Source organism: Salvelinus alpinus, chromosome 7 (genome assembly GCF_045679555.1).
Source record: "Salvelinus alpinus chromosome 7, SLU_Salpinus.1, whole genome shotgun sequence".
Classification (NCBI taxonomy): domain Eukaryota; kingdom Metazoa; phylum Chordata; class Actinopteri; order Salmoniformes; family Salmonidae; genus Salvelinus; species Salvelinus alpinus.
In genome coordinates, this window is record NC_092092.1 from 27,873,798 (window position 1) to 27,894,934 (window position 21,137).

At 40.8% G+C, this 21,137-nt stretch overlaps 1 protein-coding gene across 9 annotated transcripts in view; it reads right to left on the minus strand.

The window, feature by feature from the left end:
- arhgap17a (Rho GTPase activating protein 17a) overlaps positions 1 to 21,137 on the minus strand; it is a 49,965-nt gene that overhangs the window by 16,362 nt on the left and 12,466 nt on the right. For 6 of the 9 annotated variants that reach the window (XM_071409707.1, XM_071409706.1, XM_071409714.1 and 3 more), the window contains exons 3-8: positions 7,987 to 8,091; positions 6,247 to 6,279; positions 5,806 to 5,882; positions 3,331 to 3,442; positions 3,080 to 3,156; positions 222 to 339 (exon numbers count right to left, since the gene is read on the minus strand). In XM_071409707.1, the coding sequence (XP_071265808.1) occupies positions 222 to 339; positions 3,080 to 3,156; positions 3,331 to 3,442; positions 5,806 to 5,882; positions 6,247 to 6,279; positions 7,987 to 8,091 (522 nt within the window). The remainder of the gene's footprint in view (positions 1 to 221; positions 340 to 3,079; positions 3,157 to 3,330; positions 3,443 to 5,805; positions 5,883 to 6,246; positions 6,280 to 7,986; positions 8,092 to 21,137) is intronic. The other 3 variants (XM_071409709.1, XM_071409710.1, XM_071409715.1) reach the window with 1 other exon arrangement.

Genomic DNA, 21,137 nt, shown 5'->3' on the forward strand with positions numbered 1-21,137 from the left:
TTCATAGATTTGATGTCTTCACTATTATTCTACAATGTCGAAATTGTCAAATAAATAAAAACCCTTGAATGAGTGGGTGTGTCCAAACTATTGATTTGACAGAAATACAGTAGCAAACAATCCATATTTCAACTACCTCTTCTGCAAGCAGTTAACATTCGGGATTGAGGTCTGTGATTTATCCTAATTCATATAGCAGACTGGACGTCCGACCAACTTACCTTGCAGAGTTCCATTTTGTTCATAGCTTCATCCACCTCTTCCTTGAGCAGGTCTGCCTTGGCCGTCAGTGCTTGCGTGTTTGTTCCTGAGATTATTGACTTGGTTGCCTGCAACCACCTGGAAGGGGTAGACCACACACACGGTTATAAACTTGTTATAAACTTCAGAAAACATGTCATAAGCACAATATAACATGAATAAAGGCGATACATGTACAGTTGAAGTCGGAAGTTTACATACACTTAGGTTGGAGTCATTAAAACTCTTTTTTCAACCACTCCACAAATTTATTGTTAACAAACTATAGTTTTGGCAAGTCGGTTAGGACATCTACTTTGTGCATGACACAAGTAATTTTTCCAACAATTGTTTACAGACAGATTATTTCACTTATAATTCACTGTATCACAATTCCAGTGGGTCAAAAGATTACATACACTAAGTTGACTGTGCCTTTAAACAGCTTGGAAAATTCCAGAAAATTATGTCATGGCTTTAGAAGCTTCTGAAAGGCTAATTGACAACATTTGAGTCAATTGGAGGTGTACCTGTGGATGTATTTCAAGGCCTACCTTCAAACGCAGTGCCTCTTAGCTTGACATCATGGGAAAATCAAAAGATGTCAGCCAAGACCTCAGAAAAAAAATTGTAGACCTCCACAAGTCTGGTTCATCCTTGGGAGCAATTTCCAAAAGCCTGAAGGTACCACGTTCATCTGTACAAACAATAGTACGCAAGTATAAACACCATGGGACCACGCAGCCGTCATACCGTCTCCTAGAGATAAACGTACTTTGGTGCGAAAAGTGCAAATCAATCCCAGAACAGCAAAGGACCTTGTGAAGATGCTGGAGGAAACAGGTACAAAACTATCTATATCCACAGTAAAACGAGTCCTATATCGACACAACGTGAAAGGCCGCTCAGCAAGGAAAAAGCCACTGCTCCAAAACCGCCATAAAAAAGCCAGACTATGGTTTGCAACTGCACATGGGGACAAAGAGTGTACTTTTTGGAGAAATGTCCTGGTCTGATGAAACAAAAATAGAACTGTTTGGCCATAATGACCATTATTATGTTTGGAGGAAAAAGGGGGAGGCTTGCAAGCCAAAGAACACCATCCCAACCGTGAAGCACAGGGGTGGCAGCATCATGTTGTGGGGGTGCTTTGCTGCAGGAGGGACTGGTGCACTTCACAAAATAGATGGCATCATGAGGGAGGAAAATGATGTGGATATATTGAAGCAACATCTCAAGACATCAGTCAGGAAGTTAAAGCTTGGTCGCAAATGGGTCTTCCAAATGGACAATGACACCAAACATACTTCCAAAGTTGTGGCAAAATGGCTTAAGGACTACAAAGTCAAGGTATTGGAGTGGCCATCAAAAAGCCCTGACCTCAATACTATACAAAATCTGTGGGCAGAACTGAAAAAGCGTGTGCGAGCAAGGAGGCCTACAAACCTGACTCAGTTACACCAGCCCTGTCAGGAGGAATGGGCCAAAATTCACCCAACTTATTGTGGGAAGCTTGTTTAACTTCTCTGGGGCAGGTTCGACGCAATCGTCCCACCTTGCCAATAGCCAGGGAAAATACAGAGCGCCATATTCAAATAAAATGATATAAAAATCTAACTTTCATTAAATCACACAAGTAAGATATCAAATGAAAGCTACACTCGTTGTGAATCCAGCCAACATGTCAGATTTCAAAAAAGCTTTTCGGCGAAAGCATAAGATGCTATTATCTGATGATAGCACAAAAGTAAACAAAGAGAGAAGCATATTTCATCACTGCAAGCACGACACAAAACGCAGAAATAAAATATAAATCATGCCTTACCTTTGACGAAATTATTTTGTTGGCACTCCAATATGTCCCATAAACATCACAAATGGTCCTTTTGTTCGATTAATTCCGTCGATATATATCCAAAATGTCAATTTATTTGGACCGTTTCATCCAGAAAAACACAGCTTCCAACTTTCGCCAAGTCATACAAAATATATCAAAAGTTACATGTAAACTTTACCAAAACATTTCAAAGTACTTTGGTAATACAACGTTAGGTATTTTTAAACGTTAATAATAGATAAATTTGAAGACGGGATGATCTGTGTTCAATACAAAAAGAAAACAAACTGACGCATCTTTTTTTGTAACGTGACTCTCTCAAAATATTTACTTAATGTGACCCTCATTTACGATAGCCCTACTTCTTCACTACTCAAAGGAATAACCTCAACCGATTTCCAAGGACTGGTGACATCCAGTGGAAGCGGTAGGAACTGCAAGCAAGTCGATTAGAAATCTGGTGTCTCTAAAAAAAAACTCATTGAAAAGACAGTGTCATCAAAAAAATACAAATTCTGAATGGTTTGTCCTCAGGGTTTTGCCTGCTACATAAGTTCTGTTATTCTCACAGACATGACTCAAACAGTTTTAGAAACTTCAGAGTGTTTTCTATCCAAATCTACTAATAATATGCATATCTTATATTCTGGGGATGAGTAGCAAGCAGTTGAATTTTGGCATGCTATTTTTCCCGAAAGTGAAAATGCTGCCCCCTGCCCTCAAGAAGTTAAGCATATTAAGGGCAATGCTACCAAATACTAATTGAGTGTATGTAAACTTCTGACCCACTGGGAATGTGATGAAAGAAATAAAAGCTGTAACAAATCATTCTCTACTATTGGTCTGACATTTCGTATTCTTAAAATAAAGTGGTGATTCTAACTGACCTAAGACAGGGATTATTTTACTAGGATTAAATGTCGGAAATTGTGAAAAACTGAGTTTAAATGTATTTGGCTAAGGTGTATGTAAACTTCCGACTTCAACTGTAGATAGGCTCACCTCGCTCTGGCAGAATCGTAGTCCAGCACTAGCCTGGCTAGCTGCTTCCTCTGTTTCAGGATGTTGGGAATGTCCACCTGAGAATATGGACAGATCACATGCATATTAAGAATGTATGGTACTTTTCCAAATACATATTGCCTCAATGATTCTTTGATGCTGTGTTGGAATAAGAATGTACTTATATATATTGGATACTCTTGAGACCGGTTTGGATGAAATAAGGCACTAGCTAGTTATCTCCTTCTCACCTCTGCTAGCTGGTTGAGTGGGTCTAGGACATCCTTCTCTATCTGGACCTCGTGCTGCAGCAGCTCTGACGCCAGCCTGTTCTCTGCCTCCCCACACACCTCCATCATCTTTCTGTCAGGAGGAGACCCATACACACAGGTCATTCAGACGCCACAGGAAGAGCCACCGGATCAGCAGTTACTTACTTTCTTTCAAATAATATAAATAATGACTGATAACAGCAGAGAGGGCCATCTACATGTCGCATTCGTCACTAGTCTTCTTTGGCACCACCTTTCAAATTCATTATTCTTCATCCACACATACTGTACATCATGCACAAATGTGTCAAATGAGAGATTGACCTAAAAGCAGACAGTAGCTAGGTTTCCATCCAATTGGCGACAGCTTTTCATTCTAAAATCTGCATAAAAACAATATGGGCAATTTCCCATCAGAGATGTGTTTTCATAAAATTGACTTGTTGTGGATAAAAGGCTGTGTGTGATGACATACTGCACATAAAAATACCTTTTGTGGTTAAATTCCCATGTACCAAATAAAAAATACAAGTTAGATGGGTTTCCATCGTATTTTCAACTCTACTAATGGTTTTCTCACCCAAAAAATTGGTGTTATATAGCGAGTGTGCCCACTCTGGTATTGGCACGTGTGCTCTAGCCAACAGCTCACAGATACAGTGCGGGTATAGCCTACTAGATGAGATTATTAGGGACATAAGAGCAAGATCATTTTTATTTGTCAAACGGCAGCCAAGCATCGATGATCATGTTACCAGAATAAGACACTCAATATTTATTGGAAAGGATAATCAAGCTCATCACCTTGCACTTTCACCACCCTGTGAAGTACATTGTCATTTATTTAATCTGTAGCCTAATAAACGGCACGCTTTCCCAAGTCGTAGTGGGAGGACTAGAGGTCGACCGATTAATTAGGGCTTATAACAATGGGTAATCTGCATTTTTGGACGCCGATTACATTGCAATCCATGTGGAGACTGAGTGGCAGGCTGACCACCTGTTATGCGAGTGCAGCAAGGAGCCAAGGTAAGTTGCTAGCTAGCATTAAACTTATAAAAAAATCAATCTTAACATAATCACTAGTTAACTACACATGGTTGATGCTATTACTAGTTTATCTAGCTTGTCCTGCGTTGCATATAATCGATGCGGTGCCTGTTAATTTATCATGGAATCACAGCCTACTTCGCCAAACGGGTGATGATTTAACAAAAGCGCATTTGCGAAAAAAGCACAATCGTTGCACCAATGTACCTAACCATAAACATCAATGCTTTCTTAAAATCAACACACAATATTGAAGACTCATGTTAAAAGGAACCACCAGCTTTCATATGTTCTCATGTTCTGAGCAAGGAATTTAAACGTTAGCTTTTTTTTACATGGCACATATTGCACATTGTGTTTTTGCATTATTTAAACAGGTTTCATTATTTATGAACTAAATTGATTTTATTTATGTATTATATTAAGTTAAAATAAAAAAGTGTTCATTGTTCATTCTGTATTGTTGTAATTGTCATTATTACAAATATTGTTATAAATAAAAAAATATTTTAATTAAAAAAACAGACGATTAAATCGGTATCGGCTTTTTTTTGGTCCTCCAATAATCGGTATCGGCGCTGAAAAATCATAATCGGTCGACCTCTAGGGAGGACCACACAACATGTCATCGCGTGACTCCAAGTTTACTTCGATATGACAGTTCTCATAGAAATATTTATGCATAAAAGCATTTCAACTGACATCTCACATAATTAATTTTACCTACACAAAAAGATCCCACCTTGTCTAGCGTATTTTGTTTTGATGACATTTGGAAAGTTAACGACAAAAATGTTCAGTTTCAATCAGGCCTGTCTAGAAATGTTTTATCCAACATGTACTTTACTCTCAAAAGGTCAGATGGACACCTTGTTAGTAACAGTATCGATGGGTAGCTTCCAGTCAGTTTCTAGATCCTCTTGTTTGAGTGCCTGTCCATTTCTGTCACTGTCTTACCATGCGAACAAGGCAACGGTGTAGCTAGTGTTGTTACATGGAGGAACTGTCTGGCACACATCCTCATTATGTGGATACACACAACCACACTAAGCACTTGATGATCCTCGACAAAAACAAAAAAATGACTGAAAATACAGTCGACAATAATAATAAGGCCAGTTTATTAGCTCTGAAAACATTGCCCCACATTCTCCATCCCCCTGAGCAAGGCAGTTAACCCACTGTTCCCTCGGTGCCAAAGATGTGGATGTCGATTTAAGGCAGCCCCCCACCTCTCTGATTCAGTAGGGTTGGGTTAAATGCGGAAGACACATTTCAGTTGAAGGCATTCAGTTGTACAACTGACTAGGTATCCTCCTTTCCCCTCTCTAAGGTTCATCTGTTCCATATAACCAGTGTCAGACAGATGGTTGGTTGTCTAACCTGTCAATCACTCTCACTCACCCAATCAGAGACTCCTCTCCCAGCTGACTGCCGCCGTCCACCATGGCTTGAGACAGCGCCGTCAGAGGAAGCTTTTTCTGTGAGGTGTGTATAGAGAAAGAGGGAAGAGAGAGATGTATATATTTATACCAACTGAGGCACCAACAATATACTCATTCTAATATGTCAACAAAATGTTTATGCTTAGTTCTTTAGGGTTTATCAGTGGAAAGTCAATTTCCACTGTCATGAAGATGAACAATAAAGAATAGTATAAAGAATGAGGATGTTACTGTTATTGCTGTGTTAATAGCTACAGTACTTTGACATACTGTAAAAACTAGATACAGTATGATGCCTTTTCATTCCTTTCTATTCTCAAAGCTGGAATGAAAAGCATGGAAGGAGAGATGAGCAGAGCTGGAAATGTAGCTATGAGAAAAGTAAAATGTGTGTTTTTACCTGACCATTTCCTGTGTAAAGGCGTGGTACGGACTGGCATTGACACAATTGTACATGTTGGATCATGAGAAGTAAACAAAAACAAACAAATTGCTGGTATAGAACATTATTTTCAAGGGGGTGGGATAATCTAGTGTTAAATCGGGATAAGTGAAGATTCAGTGGGATATACAGTACCAGTCAAAAGTTTGGACACACCTACTCATTAAAGGCCTTTTCTTTATTTGTACATTGTAGAATAATAGTGAAGACATCAAAAATATGAAATAACACATGGAATCATGTAGTAACCCAAAAAGAGTTCAACAAATCAAAATAGATTTTATCTTCTTCAAAGTAGCCACCCTTTGCCTTGATGACATCTTTGCACACTCTTGGCATTCTCTCAACCAGCTTCATGAGATAGTCACCTGGAATGCATTTCAATTAACAGGTGTGCCTTGTTAATAGTTAATTTGTGGAATTTCTTTCCTTCTTAATGTGTTTGAGCCAATCAGTTGTGTTCTGACAAGGTAGGGGTGGTATACAGAAGACAGACCTATTTGGTAAAAGACCAAGTCCATATTATGGAAAGAACAACTCAAATAAGCAAATAGAAATGACAGTCCATCATTACTTAAAGACATGAAGGTCAGTCAATCCAGAAAGTTTCTTCAAGTGCAGTCACAATAACCAATAAGCACTATGATGAAACTGGCTCTCATGAGGTCATCCACAGCAAAGGAAAACCCAGAGTTACCTCTGCTGCAGAGGATAAGTTCATTAGAGTCACCAGCCTCAGAAATTGCAGCCCAAATAAATGCTTCAGAGTTCAAGTAACAGACACATCTCAACATCAAGTATTCAGAGGAGACTGCGTGAATCAGGCCTTCGTGGTTAAATTGCTGCAAAGAAACCATTACTAAAGGACACCAATAAGAAGAACAGACTTGCTTTGGCCAAGAAACACGAGCAATGGACATTAGACCAGTGGAAATCTTGAGATATTGGTTCCAAACGCTGTGTCTTTGTGAGACGCAGAGTAGGTGAACGGATGATCTCTGCATGTGTGGTTCCCATCGTGAAGCATGGAGGTGGTGTGATGGTGCTTTTCTGGTGACACTGTGGGTGATTTATTTAGAATTCAAGGCACACTTAACCAGCATGGCTACCACAGCATGGCTACCACAGCATTTTGCAGCGATACGCCATCCCATCTGGTTTGCGCATAGTGGGACTACCATTTGTTTTTCAACAGGACAATGACCCAACACATCTCCAGGCTGTGTAAGGGCTATTTGACCAAGAAGGAGAGTGATGGAGTGCTGCATCAGATGACCTGGCCTCCACAATCACCCAACCTCAACCCAATTGAGATGGTTTGGGATGAGTTGGGCCGCAGAGTGAAGGAAAAGCAGCCAATAAGTGCACAGCATATGTGGGAACTTCTTCAAGACCGTTGGAAAAGCATTCCAGGTGAAGCTGGTTGAGAGAATGCCAAGAGTGTGCAAAGCTGCCATCAAGGCAAAGGGTGGCTACTTTGAAGAATATAAAATATATTTAACAATTTTTTTGGTTACTAAATGATTAATTGTGTATTTCATAGTTTTGATGTCTTCACTATTAAAAAAAAGAAAAACCCTTGAATGAGTAGGTGTGTCCAAACTTTTGACTGGTACTGTAAATCATAAATATATGTTAATATTTGATCTAGTAATTGACAATTTGGCCAGGAATAATGTTAATAATATGTGTACTTACATGTCTCTTCTCTGCGTCGGTGCCAATGTGGCCCTGCAGACACGTGACCATCCTCTTGTGTGTATTGTGGGACACCACACGCACCATCTCCATGCGCCGCTCAATCTGTGCACGAGAAGAGAGAAACACACATGACCACTTACATACAGACAGACCTTTACTGTGAAGTAGCATACAACTCAGTGGTAAAAGCAACTACAGCCTATAGACATGGGGAACTAGTTTCATAGAGGCAGTGTGTTGAATAAGTAAACCCCTGTAAATGCATCGTTTTGTTGTTCATTGTGTAAAAAAGTTATGAATATCATATGTTCCGCGCTGCTGTCACAGGCAAAGTTAACTCAACTCGTTGTTTATTTTAAAAAAGAACGTTGGTGGAGGAACTTTGTAATGCAGACAAAAGTTCCCGGGGTTAGGGACAATGAGTTGAAAGGTTATGCCTGCAGTTTATAACTGCACTGAGCCATCTTTCCCAGCCCTTTCGGTCCTCTGATAACTGTCTGTAGAATGAATGGTGTTGACGTCTTTCCACAGGTCACTATATTCCTCTAATCGCCCTCATTCCTGCCTGTTGACTGCTGTCTCATGGAAGTCCATTCAGATACATGGCCTGTTTTGATTAGTGGCCGGGGCTGGATGTCAAAGGTCAGGCATGATTGATACCGGCCGCTCCCAGCGGGGCAACACAGGAATGAATGTTCTCTATGAAACAGATGACTCATCCGAAGCGTCTCCATGGAGACCGTAGCTGGGCTGTGACTGCTGTTTGGAGAGTGAAAGGGCAGATTAATGCTCTCCCCTTGGAAGTTGTGATTTCAAGGCACTCTGAAGACAGGGCAGAAAAAAACTTCATACTAGGCCATAAAAGACAGCCAGCCTTGTCGATCTCCCAAATGAAGAGCTGATATACAGTGCATTCGGAAAGTATTCAGACCCCTTGACTTTTCCCACATTTTGTTACATTACAGCCTTGCTCTAAAATGGATAAAAACAAATGTAAAAAAATGTTTGTCAATCAACCCACAATACCCCATAATGACAAAGCAAAAACAGGTTAAGAAATGTGCAAATGTATAAAATAAAAAAAAACAGAAATACCTTATTTACATAAGTATTCAGACCATTCGCTATGAGACTCGAAATTGAGCTCCGGTGCATCCTGTTTCCACTGATCATCCTTGAGATGTTTCTACAACAACTTGATTGGAGTCCACCTGTGGTAAATTCAATTGATTGGACATGATTTGGAAAGGCACACACCTGTCTATATAAAAAGGTCCCACAGTTGACAGCGCATGTCAGAGCAAAAACCAAGCCATGAAGTCGAAGGAATTGTCCGTAGAGCTCCGAGACAGATCTGCAGAAGGGTACCAAAAATGTTCTACAGCATTGAAAGTCCAACAACAGTGGCCTCCATCATTCTTCAATGGAAGAAGTTTGGAACCACCAATACTCTTCCTTGAGCTGGCCGCCAGCCAAACTGCTCAATCGGGGGAGGGGCCTTGGTCAGGGAAGTGACCAAGAACCCAATGGTCATTCTGACAGAGCTCCTCTGTGGAGATGGGAGAACCTTCCAGACGGACAAGCATCTCTGCAGCACTCCACTAATCGGGCCTTTATGGTAAAGTGGCCAGATGTAAGCCACTCCTCAGTAAAAGGCTAATGACAGCCCGCTTGGAGTTTGCCAAAAGGCACCTAAAGGACTCTAAGACCATGAGAAACAGGATCCTCTGGTCTGATGAAACAAAGATTAAAACTCTTTGGCCTGAATGCCAAGCGTCACATCTGGAGGAAACCTGCCACCATCCCTACGGTGAAGCATGGTGGTGGCAGCATCATAATGTGGAGATGTTTTTCAGTGGCAGGGACTGGGAGACTAGTCAGGATCAAGGGAAAGATGAATTGAGCAAAGTACAGAGAGATCCTTGATGGAAACCTGATCCAGAGCGCTCAGGACCTCAGACTGAGGCAGAGGTTCACCTTCCAACAGGACAACCCTAAGCACACAGCCAAGACAACGCAGGAGTGTCCCTGAGTGGCCCAGCCAGAACCCGGACTTGAATCCGATCAAACATCCCTGGAAAGACCTGAAAATAGTTGTGCAGAGACGTGCCCCATCCAACCTGACAGAACTTGAGGAACTGCAGAGAAGGGAGAAACTCACCAAATACAGGTGCGCCAAGCTTGTAGCGTCATACCCAAGAAGACGCAAGGCTGTAATCACTGCCAAAGGTGCTCCAACAAAATACTGAGTATAGGGTCTGAATACTTGTATTTTATTTTTAATACAATTGCAAACATTTCTAAAAAGCTGTTTTTGCTTTGTCATGTGGTATTGGGTGTAGATTGTGGAGGAAAAAAATTATTTAATTCATTTTAGAATAAGGCTGTAACAAAATGTGGAAAAAGTCAAGGGGTCTGAATACGTTCCGACTGCACTGTAAATGCTGAAACTATGGCATTTCCAACGCTTCTTTTGAGCATTGTTATGCCATTTATTGTCAGTTCAAAACTAGTGTCGGTTGTACCATCTTAGGTACAGAACATGCGCAGTATGGAACATGGGGTGTGTCTGTTTTTAAAAAGGTGGGGGGGGGGGGGGAAGAGAGAAACAGAACAATGGGAACAGGGCAGAGACGGAACAGCCAGGGGACAGACAGTGTCAGAACAGATAAACAGAAACCATGGCAATTGTGTTCTAAACACAGAACTCTGGAATTACACTGGCTGGAAGAGGACAGAGGAGATAGAGGTGTGCAGAGACTCTTTCCACCTCTCTCACGCGTCTTTCCCGACTCAATGAGGCCCCTAGCATTCCCAAAACAGCTGTTATGACAGAAACTGTGTGGAGGGCGTCTCCTGCCTCTTCCACAAGCCCATGGCTTAAGGGGGAAAGTCATGTGTTCAAACTGGGCCCTGCTAGTACCTGGCACAGGAAAGGGAGATTCCTCTCACTAGAGTGGGAGATCCTGGGAATGTGTGTGGAGCTATGGAGCTAGGGGTGCCACTGTGTTTCCCTTTTCCACCATATTCTTACACGCAGAGAGACAAACCCCCCCCCCTAAATTAGACACAGAGACAAAGACTTCCCACACACAGCAAATGTTCCAGTGTTGAATCAACACTGAGGGTTAAAATTAAAACTGTTCCAGTGTCTATAGGGACCCACACATTCCAGTGTTAATTTAACACTGCTTGGTGCTGACGCTGTCACACTTTCTCAGTGTAAGAAATTAACACCCGTAGTGTTAGTGTTTTAACACCGCATGGTGTAAAGCCTAATTTGCATATTTCTGTGGGATCCTGCCTTGCATTATCGAGTGAATTGTAGAGTTACCAACCATGACTGTATTTGTTAGTGACAGACCTAGTTGTTGAATTCATTCCTTTTAAGTCCTGTGGACTTCACCAAGTGAGTTCCTAGGCAAATGTTAAAGATTTGACTCTGACAATAAAATTACATACACTGAGTGTACAAAACAATTGGAACACCTTAATATTGCACTGCACCCAGGGTTTCCGTTAGGAAAATGTGGCGCTGGACATTTGACAGGCAACATTTGAATTTTACAGACGTTTCAGAAATTTACCGGACCCATATGCATTGGGTGCCTAACCTGATTAGGGTGTCCACCCACGGTGCTCATGACAGAAATAACAGTTCAAATATGGCAATTCATATTAACAGAAAATGGAAGTCGATGATGCAACAATGTGTCGTCCTTCTTACCGAATTCTGATGTGCACTTTGAACATGTAAGAATAACTGTCCAAATGTACTTTTCCTCAGCCAACAAGATGAGTAACAAACAGCAAAATCACAAGCCTATGCCAATCTACTATAGTAGAAAAGTTTAGGTTATTCTATTGGTCAGCTTGTCGAGAAAGAAATAGCCTATTCCAAACCAGACTCTGGGACAGTTGTGGAACGATAGATCCCAAATTCATACAACCAGTAGGCCTAGGTTACATATAAGAAAAACATTTATAAGCAATGAGTCTGATGCAACAGATCAGAATGTTTAGCTTAAAATGTTGATAACCTATTATTTCTTCACATTATAAGTGCAGCAATGCACACAAGGCAATAAGCCACGCGTGAATGTTTGTTCCATTACGCAATTTGCGGGAAAACAGAGTTGGCAAAAAGGGCACTGCACATGCAAGTGGTTTCATGTGACAGAGATGAAAATATCTGTTAGAAATGTATGAAGAGAGTTGATCTAATATGCTACTTTGAAGCAAGGTAAGACCTGCCTCATAATATCTATTAAAATGTTCAGGTTTCAAACAATTAAATATATAGTACCAGTCAAAAGTTTGGACACCTACTCATTCAAGGGTTTTTCTTTATTTTTAATATTTTCAACATTGTAGAACACATAAATACGGTTCCGTATTTCACTGAAAGAATAAACGTTTTTTCCCGAAATGATAGTTTCCGGATTTGACCATATTAATAACCAAAGGCTCATATTTCTGTGTTTATTATATTATAATTAAGTCTATGATTTGACATTTGATAGAGCAGTCTGACTGAGCGGTGGTAGGCAGCAGCAGGCTCGTAAGCATTCATTCAAACTTTACTGTGTTTGCCAGCAGCTCTTAGCAATACTTGAGGCACAGAGCTGTATGACTTCAAGCCTCTCAACTCCTGAGATTAGGCTGGCAATACTAAAATGCCTATTAGAACATCCAATTGTCAAAGGTATATTAAATACAAGTGGTATAGAGAGAAATAGTTGACGCGTCATAATTCCTATAATATCTACAACCTAAAACTTCTTAACTGGGAATATTGAACCACCAGCTTTCATATGTTCTAAGCAAGGAACTTAGCTTTTTTACATGGCACATATTGCACTTTTACTTTCTTCTCCAACACTGTTTTTGCATTATTTAAACCAAATTGAGCATGTTTCATTATTTATTTGAGACTAAATAGATTTTATGTATTATATTAAGTTAAAATAAGTGTTCATTCAGTATTGTTGTAATTGTCATTATATATAAATAAATACAAATTTGGCCAATTGATCGGTATCGGCTCTTTTTGGTCCTCTAATAATCGGTATCGGCGTTGAAAAATCATAAATCAGTCGACCACTAGTCTGTAGTGAAGCCTCTAGCACTGAGATGCAGTGGCTTAGACCGCTGCGCCACTCTGGAGCCCCGAGATTAAGCATGTGGCATAGGAGTGGGATTCTATGTTTTCACATGCAAAAGTGATTGCTTTTGATGCTTTATCTGCCTTCCAAATGAAAACTAGTTAGAATTGTCTAACATATACACTATATATACACAAAAGTATGTGGAGACCCCTTCCAATTAGTGGATTCGGCTAGGTCAGCCACACCTGTTGCTGACAGGTGTATAAAATCGAGCACACTGCCATGCCATCTCCCTAGACAAACATTGGCAGTAGAATGACCTTGCTGAAGAGCTCAGTGACTTTCAACGTGGCACCGTCATAGGATGCCACCTTTCCAACAAGTCAGTTGGTCAAATTTCTGCCCTGCTAGAGCTGCCCCGGTCAACTGTAAATGCTGTTATTGTGAAGTGGAAACGTCTAGGAGCAACAACGGCTCCGCCGCAAAGTGTTAGGCCACACAAGCTCACAGAAAGGGACCCCCAAGTTCTGAAGCGCGTAGTGTGTAAAAATCGTCTGATCTGTTGCAACACTCACTATCGAGTTCCAAACTGCCTCTGTAAGCAACGTCAGCACAATAACTGTTTGTCGGGACGCAGAACAAGCCTAAGATCACCATGCGCAATGCCAAGCATCGGCTGGAGTGGTGTAAAGCTTACCACCATTGGATTCTGGAGCAGTGGAAATGCGTTCTCTGGAGTGATGAATCATGCTTCACCATCTGGCAGTCCGACGGATGCCACGAGAATGCTACCTGCCTCAATGTATAGTGCCATTTGTAAAGTTTGGTGGAGGAGGAATAATGGTCTGGGGCTGTTTTTCATGGTTTAGGCTAGGCCCCTTAGTTCCAGTGAAGGGAAATGTTAACGCTACATTATACAATGACATTCTAGACAATTCTGTGCTTCCAACTTTGTGGCAACAGTTTGGGGAAAGCCCTTTCCTGTATCAGCATGACAATACCCCCGTGCACAAAGCGAGAACTTGACTGGCCTCACAGAACCCTGACCTCAACCCCATCGAACACCTTTGTGATGAATTGAAACGCTGACTGCGAGCCAGGCCTAATCGCCCAACATCAGTGCCCGACCTCACTAATGCTCTTGTGGCTGAATGGAAGCAAGTCCCAACATCTAGTGGAAAGCCTTCCCAGGAGAGTAGACACTGTTATAGCAGCAAGGGGGGACTAACTTCAAATTAATGTCCCTGAATTTGGAATGAGATGTTCGAAGAGCAGGTGTCCACATACCTTTGGTCATGAAGTGTATATTTTATGGAAAATATATGTTTTATGTTTCTGGACAATGCTGCCTTGTTGACAACATGACTGAGCAGTGCAGATTACTGTTCTATTTAAGAAGGGTACTCCTCCCTCACCGCGTTTGCCCGTTCACGTCACGGGCCATAGACCGGTACACCACTGCTCAGGTTAATAGAACTCCCTCAGTGACTCGGATAATCCTACAGTAGTATCAGTGTTGTCCATGGCAACTGTAACAGTCAGCTGCCCTTCTGTGTGCTAGCTGCCCTTCTGTGTGCTGTGCTTAAGCGCCATGCTGAGGGTATTGATCAACTATTTAAGCTCAGCCAGTGTTTTCTCCTCTCCCTTTAAATTAATCTAATCTGTCTGACCTTCACTATGGTGACTATTAATAGCCCTGGGCCCGTGGGTAAAGGAAGGCAGACACTCTAAGGCCTGGTCTGGCCCTGGGAAAGTGGACCTGAAGAACCCCTTACCCAAGTCTCTTAACAAAAAACAAATAAAATGTTATGTCACATTCTTCATAAACAGGTGTACACTAACAGTGAAATGCTTACTTTCGGGTCTGTTTCCAACAACGCAGAATTAAAGAATAATAAATATTTGATAAATATAAATAGTGACATGAGCAATAAATACACAGTGAATAACAAAACCTAGTAAAAATAACATGGCTATATACCGGTGAGTACGAGGTAATTGAGGTAGCTGTTAGAGGTCGACCGATTTAAATCGGTATGGCCGATTTAATTAGGGCCGATTTCAAGTTTTGATAACAATCGGGTAATCAGCCTTTTTGGACGCCGATTACATTGCAATCCACGAGGAAACTGCGTGGCAGGCTGACCACCTGTTACGTGAGTGAGCCTGCCACGCGAGTGCAGGGTCAAAAGGACCTTGTGGATGCAAGGAGCCAAGGTAAGTTGCTAGCTAGCATTAAACTTATAAAAAAAACAATCAATCTTCACATAATCACTAGTTAACCTAGTAATATCATCAACCAAGTGTAGTTAACTAGCTTGTCCTGCGTTGCATATAATCAATGCGGTGCCTGTTAATTTATCATCGAATCACAGCCTACTTCAACTTCAAACTTCAACTTCAAACGGGTGAAGCTCATTGCACAAATGTACCTAACCATAAACATCAATGCCTTAAAATCAGTACACAGAACTATATATTTTTAAATCTGCATATTTAGTTAAAATAAATTCATGTTAGCAGGCAATATTAACTAGGGAAATTGTGTCACTTCTCTTGCGTTCAGTGCAAGCAGAGTCAGGGTATATGTAACAGTTTGGGCCGCCTGGCTCGTTGCGAACTAATTTGCCAGAATTTTACATAATTATGACATAACATTGAAGGTTGTGCAATGTAACAGCAATATTTAGAATTAGGGATGCCATCCGTTAGACAAAATACAGAATGGTTCCGTATTTCACTGAAAGAATAAATGTTTTGTTTTCAAAATGATAGTTCCGGATTTGACCATATTAATGACCAAAGGCTCGTATGTGTGTGTTTATTATATAATTAAGTCTATGATTCGATATTCGATAGAGCAGTCTGACTGAGCGGTGGTAGGCAGCAGCAGGCTCGTAAGCATTCATTCAAACTTTACTGTGTTTGCCAGCAGCTCTTAGCAATACTTGAGGCACAGCACTGTTTTTGACTTCATGCCTATCAACTCCTGAGATTAGGCTGGCAATACTAAAGTGCCTATAAGAACATCCAATTTTCAAAGGTATATGAAATACAAATGGTATAGAGAGAAATAGTCAACGCGTCATAATTCCTATAATAACTACAACCTAAAACTTCTTAACTGGGAATATTGAAGAACTGGGAATATTGAACCACCAGCTTTCATCTGTTCTGAGCAAGGAACTTAAAACGTATTGCGGATCAGTGGGACGCTACCGTCCCACCTGGCCAACATCTGGTGAAATTGCAGAGCGCCAAATTCAAATTAAATTACTATAAATATTAAACTTTCATTAAATCCCAAGTGCAATACATCAAAATAAAGCTTAACTTGTTGTTAATCCAGCCGCCGTGTAAGATTTCAAAAAGGCTTTACAGCGAAAGAAAACCATGTGATTATCTGAGTACAGCGCCCAGCACACAAATGCATAACATATCATTTTCAACCAGGGAGTTGCGACACGAAAGTCAGAAATAGCGATATAATATATGCCTTACCTTTGAAGATCTTCTGTTGGCACTCCAAAAGGTACCAGTTACATTACAAATGGTCCTTTTGTTTGATAAACTCCTTTATATCTATAAAAACTTAGTTTAGCTGGCGCGCTTCAGTCAATAATCCACTCGTTTTCCCTCCTTCAAAATGCATCCAAAATGAATCCCAAATGTTACCAATAAACTTATCCAAACAAGTCAATCAACGTTTATAAATCAAACCTATGGTACCCTAATACGCAAATAAACTATAAAATTTAAGATGAAGAATTGTTATTGTCTTTCCCGGAGAAAAATACCAAAGAACGCGCTCTCATTCACGCGCTTGGAAACACTACAGCCCTAATGGGAGCCACCTAGAAAAACTACAATTTCTGGCTCATTTCCCCAAAAACCAGCCTGAAACTCTTTCTAAAGACTGTTGACATCTAGTGGAAGCCATAGGAACTGCAATCGGGCACGATTTCGCCCTTTTATAAAAGTGCCAGTCATTGAAATCAGTGGTAGGATGAATTTCTTTTTGGGGGGGGGTTTGTCCTCGGGGTTTCACCCGCCATTTCAGTTCTGTTATACTCACAGACATTATTTTAACAGTTATAGAAACTTTAGAGTGTTTTCTATCCAAATCTACCAATTATACTCTATTCATCCGGACGTCAAAATACCGCCCCCTATCCCAAAGAAGTTTTAAACATCAGCTTTTTTTACATGGCACATATTGCACTTTTACTTTCTTCTCCAACACAGTTTTTGCATTATTTAAAACAAATTGAACATGTTTCATTATTTATTTGAGACTAAATTGATTTTATTTATGTATTATATTAAGTTAAAATAAAAAAGTGTTCATTGTTCATTCAGTATTGTTGTAATTGTCATTATTACAAACTAATATACATAAAAATTAATTTAAAAAAATAAAAAATAAAATGTTAAATACATTTTAAAAATAATAACATTTTTTTTTTTTATAAATTAAAAAATCGTTATCGGCTTTGAAAAATCATAATTGGTCAACCTCTAGTATGTACATTATTTCAGTCCACTGAATCAAAGCAGTCTTATCAGTCTACTCTGGCCTACTTGGAGTAGGCTAAGGGAAAGGGGGATACCTAGTCAGTTGTACAACTGAATGGATTCAACTGAAATGTGTCTTCTGCATTTAACCCAACCCCTCGGAATCAGAGAGGTGCGGGGGGCTGCCATAATTGACATCCACGTCTTCGGCGCCTGGGGAACAGTGGGTTAACTGTCTTGCTCAGGGGCAGAACGACAGATTTTTACCCTGTCAGCTCAGGATTCGATCCAGCAACCTTTCGGTTACTGGCCCAACAACACAGTGAGAGCGTGCGTAATTGTGCTTTCAATATCTGGGAAAATATCCACATCGGGCAGCAGGTGAGCTAGTGTCGGAGAATGTGGTGATTCGGCTTGTAGAACCTTGTGTTGGGAGACATTTCTTCACTTCACTGTCATTGGCAAACAAGTTTCTTGCAAAGAAAACAAGTCTGGATGGCACCATGAACAAAATGAGACTGGAGCTCCCTCCCTCTGCGAAAAACAAGGCACCTGCACAGCCGTTGTATGCCTTCTAAACATTCCATCTCTGAGATCTATGGACAGTTCCTTGGACTTCATGGTATAGTTTCTACTCTGACATGCACTGTCAACTGTGGACCTTACATAGACAGGTGTGCATCCTTCTAAATCATGTCCAAACAATTGAATTGGCCACAAGTGGACTCCAATCAAGTTGTACTGACGTCTCAAGGATGATTAAAGGAAATTGGATGCACCTGAGCTCAATTTGGAGTGTCATAGCAAAGGGGTGTGAATACTTCTGTAAATTAGATTTCTGCATGTCATTTTCAATACATTTGCAAAAAATATATGTTTTCACTGTGTGTAAATAGGTGACAAAATAAACATCTATTGAATCCATTTTGAATACAGGCTGTAACAACAAAATGTGTAATAAGTCAAGGGGTATGATTACTTTCTGAAGGTACAACAAGCAGACTAGGTAAATAGATAAACTATTCTACTATGGGTTGTCTGACTTTTCTATTCATTACTCATTTTGTTTGCAAATGTGGACTGTCCTAGCATCTTTAAAGTGCACCTATTTTTACGCGGTGGCGTAGCGCCACAGCTAAATGACTGCAGCGGAAACACTGACTAAACAAACCAGAAGGATGTGAAAGAGACAGACAGAAGTTGTTGTACTAACTGTGATCAGCTCAGAGCCTAGTTAGGTCTATGACGCATCCACTGAGCTGGGAATCTCCACTGTAATGTGACTGAGGAGTGTGTGTGCCAGGACTGATGAGAACACGTCCAGACAAGCACACAGCGCACAACACGCTTAGCCAAAGAAGGGTGTGAGAGCTTGTCTGTGTCCAAACAAAAACAGCAGTAGCCTAAACCAGGGGTTCCCAAACTGTATCACTCCGGCTCCACTCCCAGCATTGGGGAACACCCCCCCCCCCCTCCTGCATTGGGGAACACCCCCCCTGTCTATTTCTATGGGCACAAGCACAGTTCATGACCAACTGTTCACACCCCTCGTTGGCAGAGAGAACATTTTGAAGGTTTAAAGCTTTTTCCTGCAGTTCTATATATTATACATTTTGTCATGGGATGCAGAGAAAAGTTTAGTTTTAAAGCGCATATCCTGCAATTCTACACATCCAGCTCTACTAGACGTCTCATCTGTTTGTGCTGTTGACCACTCTTTAGCCTACTCATGTCATCTCATGCATGCCATACATTTACAGCGGGCAAAACCAGAGCAAACATGGATGCCAAACCCACTAACCCAGAGCATACACATATGGAATGACAAACACGGCAGAGAGGAGTTGGCTGAAGCAGAAAACCGATGAGTGGTGATCAAGCACCAGACACTCCAGTGCTTCTAGGGACACGAGAAAGATCCAACAGTGTGTTCTCAGACTGACATGGTAGCGTGAGAGATGTGACATGTGGAATACAGAGGAGTCTGAGTCACAGTGGGCCATGGAAGGTTGTTAAAGGAAGGTCGCACACAAAACGCCTTGGAGGGAAAACAGAGTCAACTGTCAGATACTATAAAATGTCCCCAACTCAGTAGCAGCTATTCATAACTGCTGTTGGACAGACACTTACTCCTTCCATGAAAACGCCTCATACTGCTTCTAAATAGAACACTGTCATGCTAGTTGTCACTCAAATGCTGTGTGTTTGGGTCCCATGACTGTTTCATTCCAGTATACTTCTCTCCAGTCAAACGCATGCTATTTATCTAACGTGACTGAAAGAGAAGTAGGCTTGAAGCAACAGCAGGAGGCTGTCTCTTTTCAATAGTGTTGTTTCTGTACACGCACGCCCTCTCTGACTTTAAATGGGGTGGAGAAAACCAAAAGAACAATAACATTCCGGAATGACAGAAATAAAGTGTTGAGTGTATGGAATGTCTTCACTGAGCAACAGGAATTCTGAGGGACTCCACCTGCTGTCTCTAGACTCAATGGGAATTTCCATGGGAACCAGACTACGAACAGCACCGGAGGAGACCATCAAACTAAATTGAACTGAAATGAATAGAATATACACACACACACATTGTCATTACTTTGGCACTATTAGTACCAAAGATTGTCAGATTTCCTGGCAGAGTGTTACATTTTGTTACCAACATGAGGAAGAATGACATCTGTAATAGAGGTCGACCGATTATGATTTTTCATCGCCGATACCGATTATTGGAGGACCAAAAAAAAGGCCAAAACCAATTAATTGGACGATTTTTTAAAATGTATTTGTAATAATGACAATTACAACAATACTGAATGAAGGAACACTTATTTTAACTTAATATAATACATCAATAAAATCAATTTCGCCTCAAATAAATAATGAAACATGTTCAATTTGGTTTAAATAATGCAAAAACAAAGTGTTGGAGAAGAAAGTAAAAGTGCAATATGTGCCATGTAAGAAAGCTAACGTTTAAGTTCCTTGCTCAGAACATGAGAACATATGAAAGCTGGTGGTTCCTTTTTTAACACGAGTCTTCAATATTCCCAGGTAAGAAGTTTTAGGTTGTAGTTATTATAGCAATTATAGGACTATTTCTCTCTATACGATTTATATTTCATATACCTTTGACTATTGGATGTTCTTATAGGCACTTTAGTATTGCCAGTGTAACAGTATAGCTTCCATCCCTCTCCTCGCCGCTACCTGGGCTCGAACCAGGAACACATCGACAACAGCCACCCTCGAAGCAGCGTTACCCATGCAGAGCAAGGGGAACAACTACTCCAAGTCTCAGAGCGAGTGACGTTTGAAACGCTATTAGCACGCACCCCGCTAACTAGCTAGCCATTTCACATCGGTTACACCAGCTTGAAGCATTGCGAAGAGCTGCTGGAAAAACGCATGAAAGCGCTGTTTGAATGAATGCTTACGAGCATGCTGGTGCATACCATCGCTCAGTCAGACTGCTCTATCAAATCATAGATTTAATTATAACATAATAACACACAGAAATACGAGCCG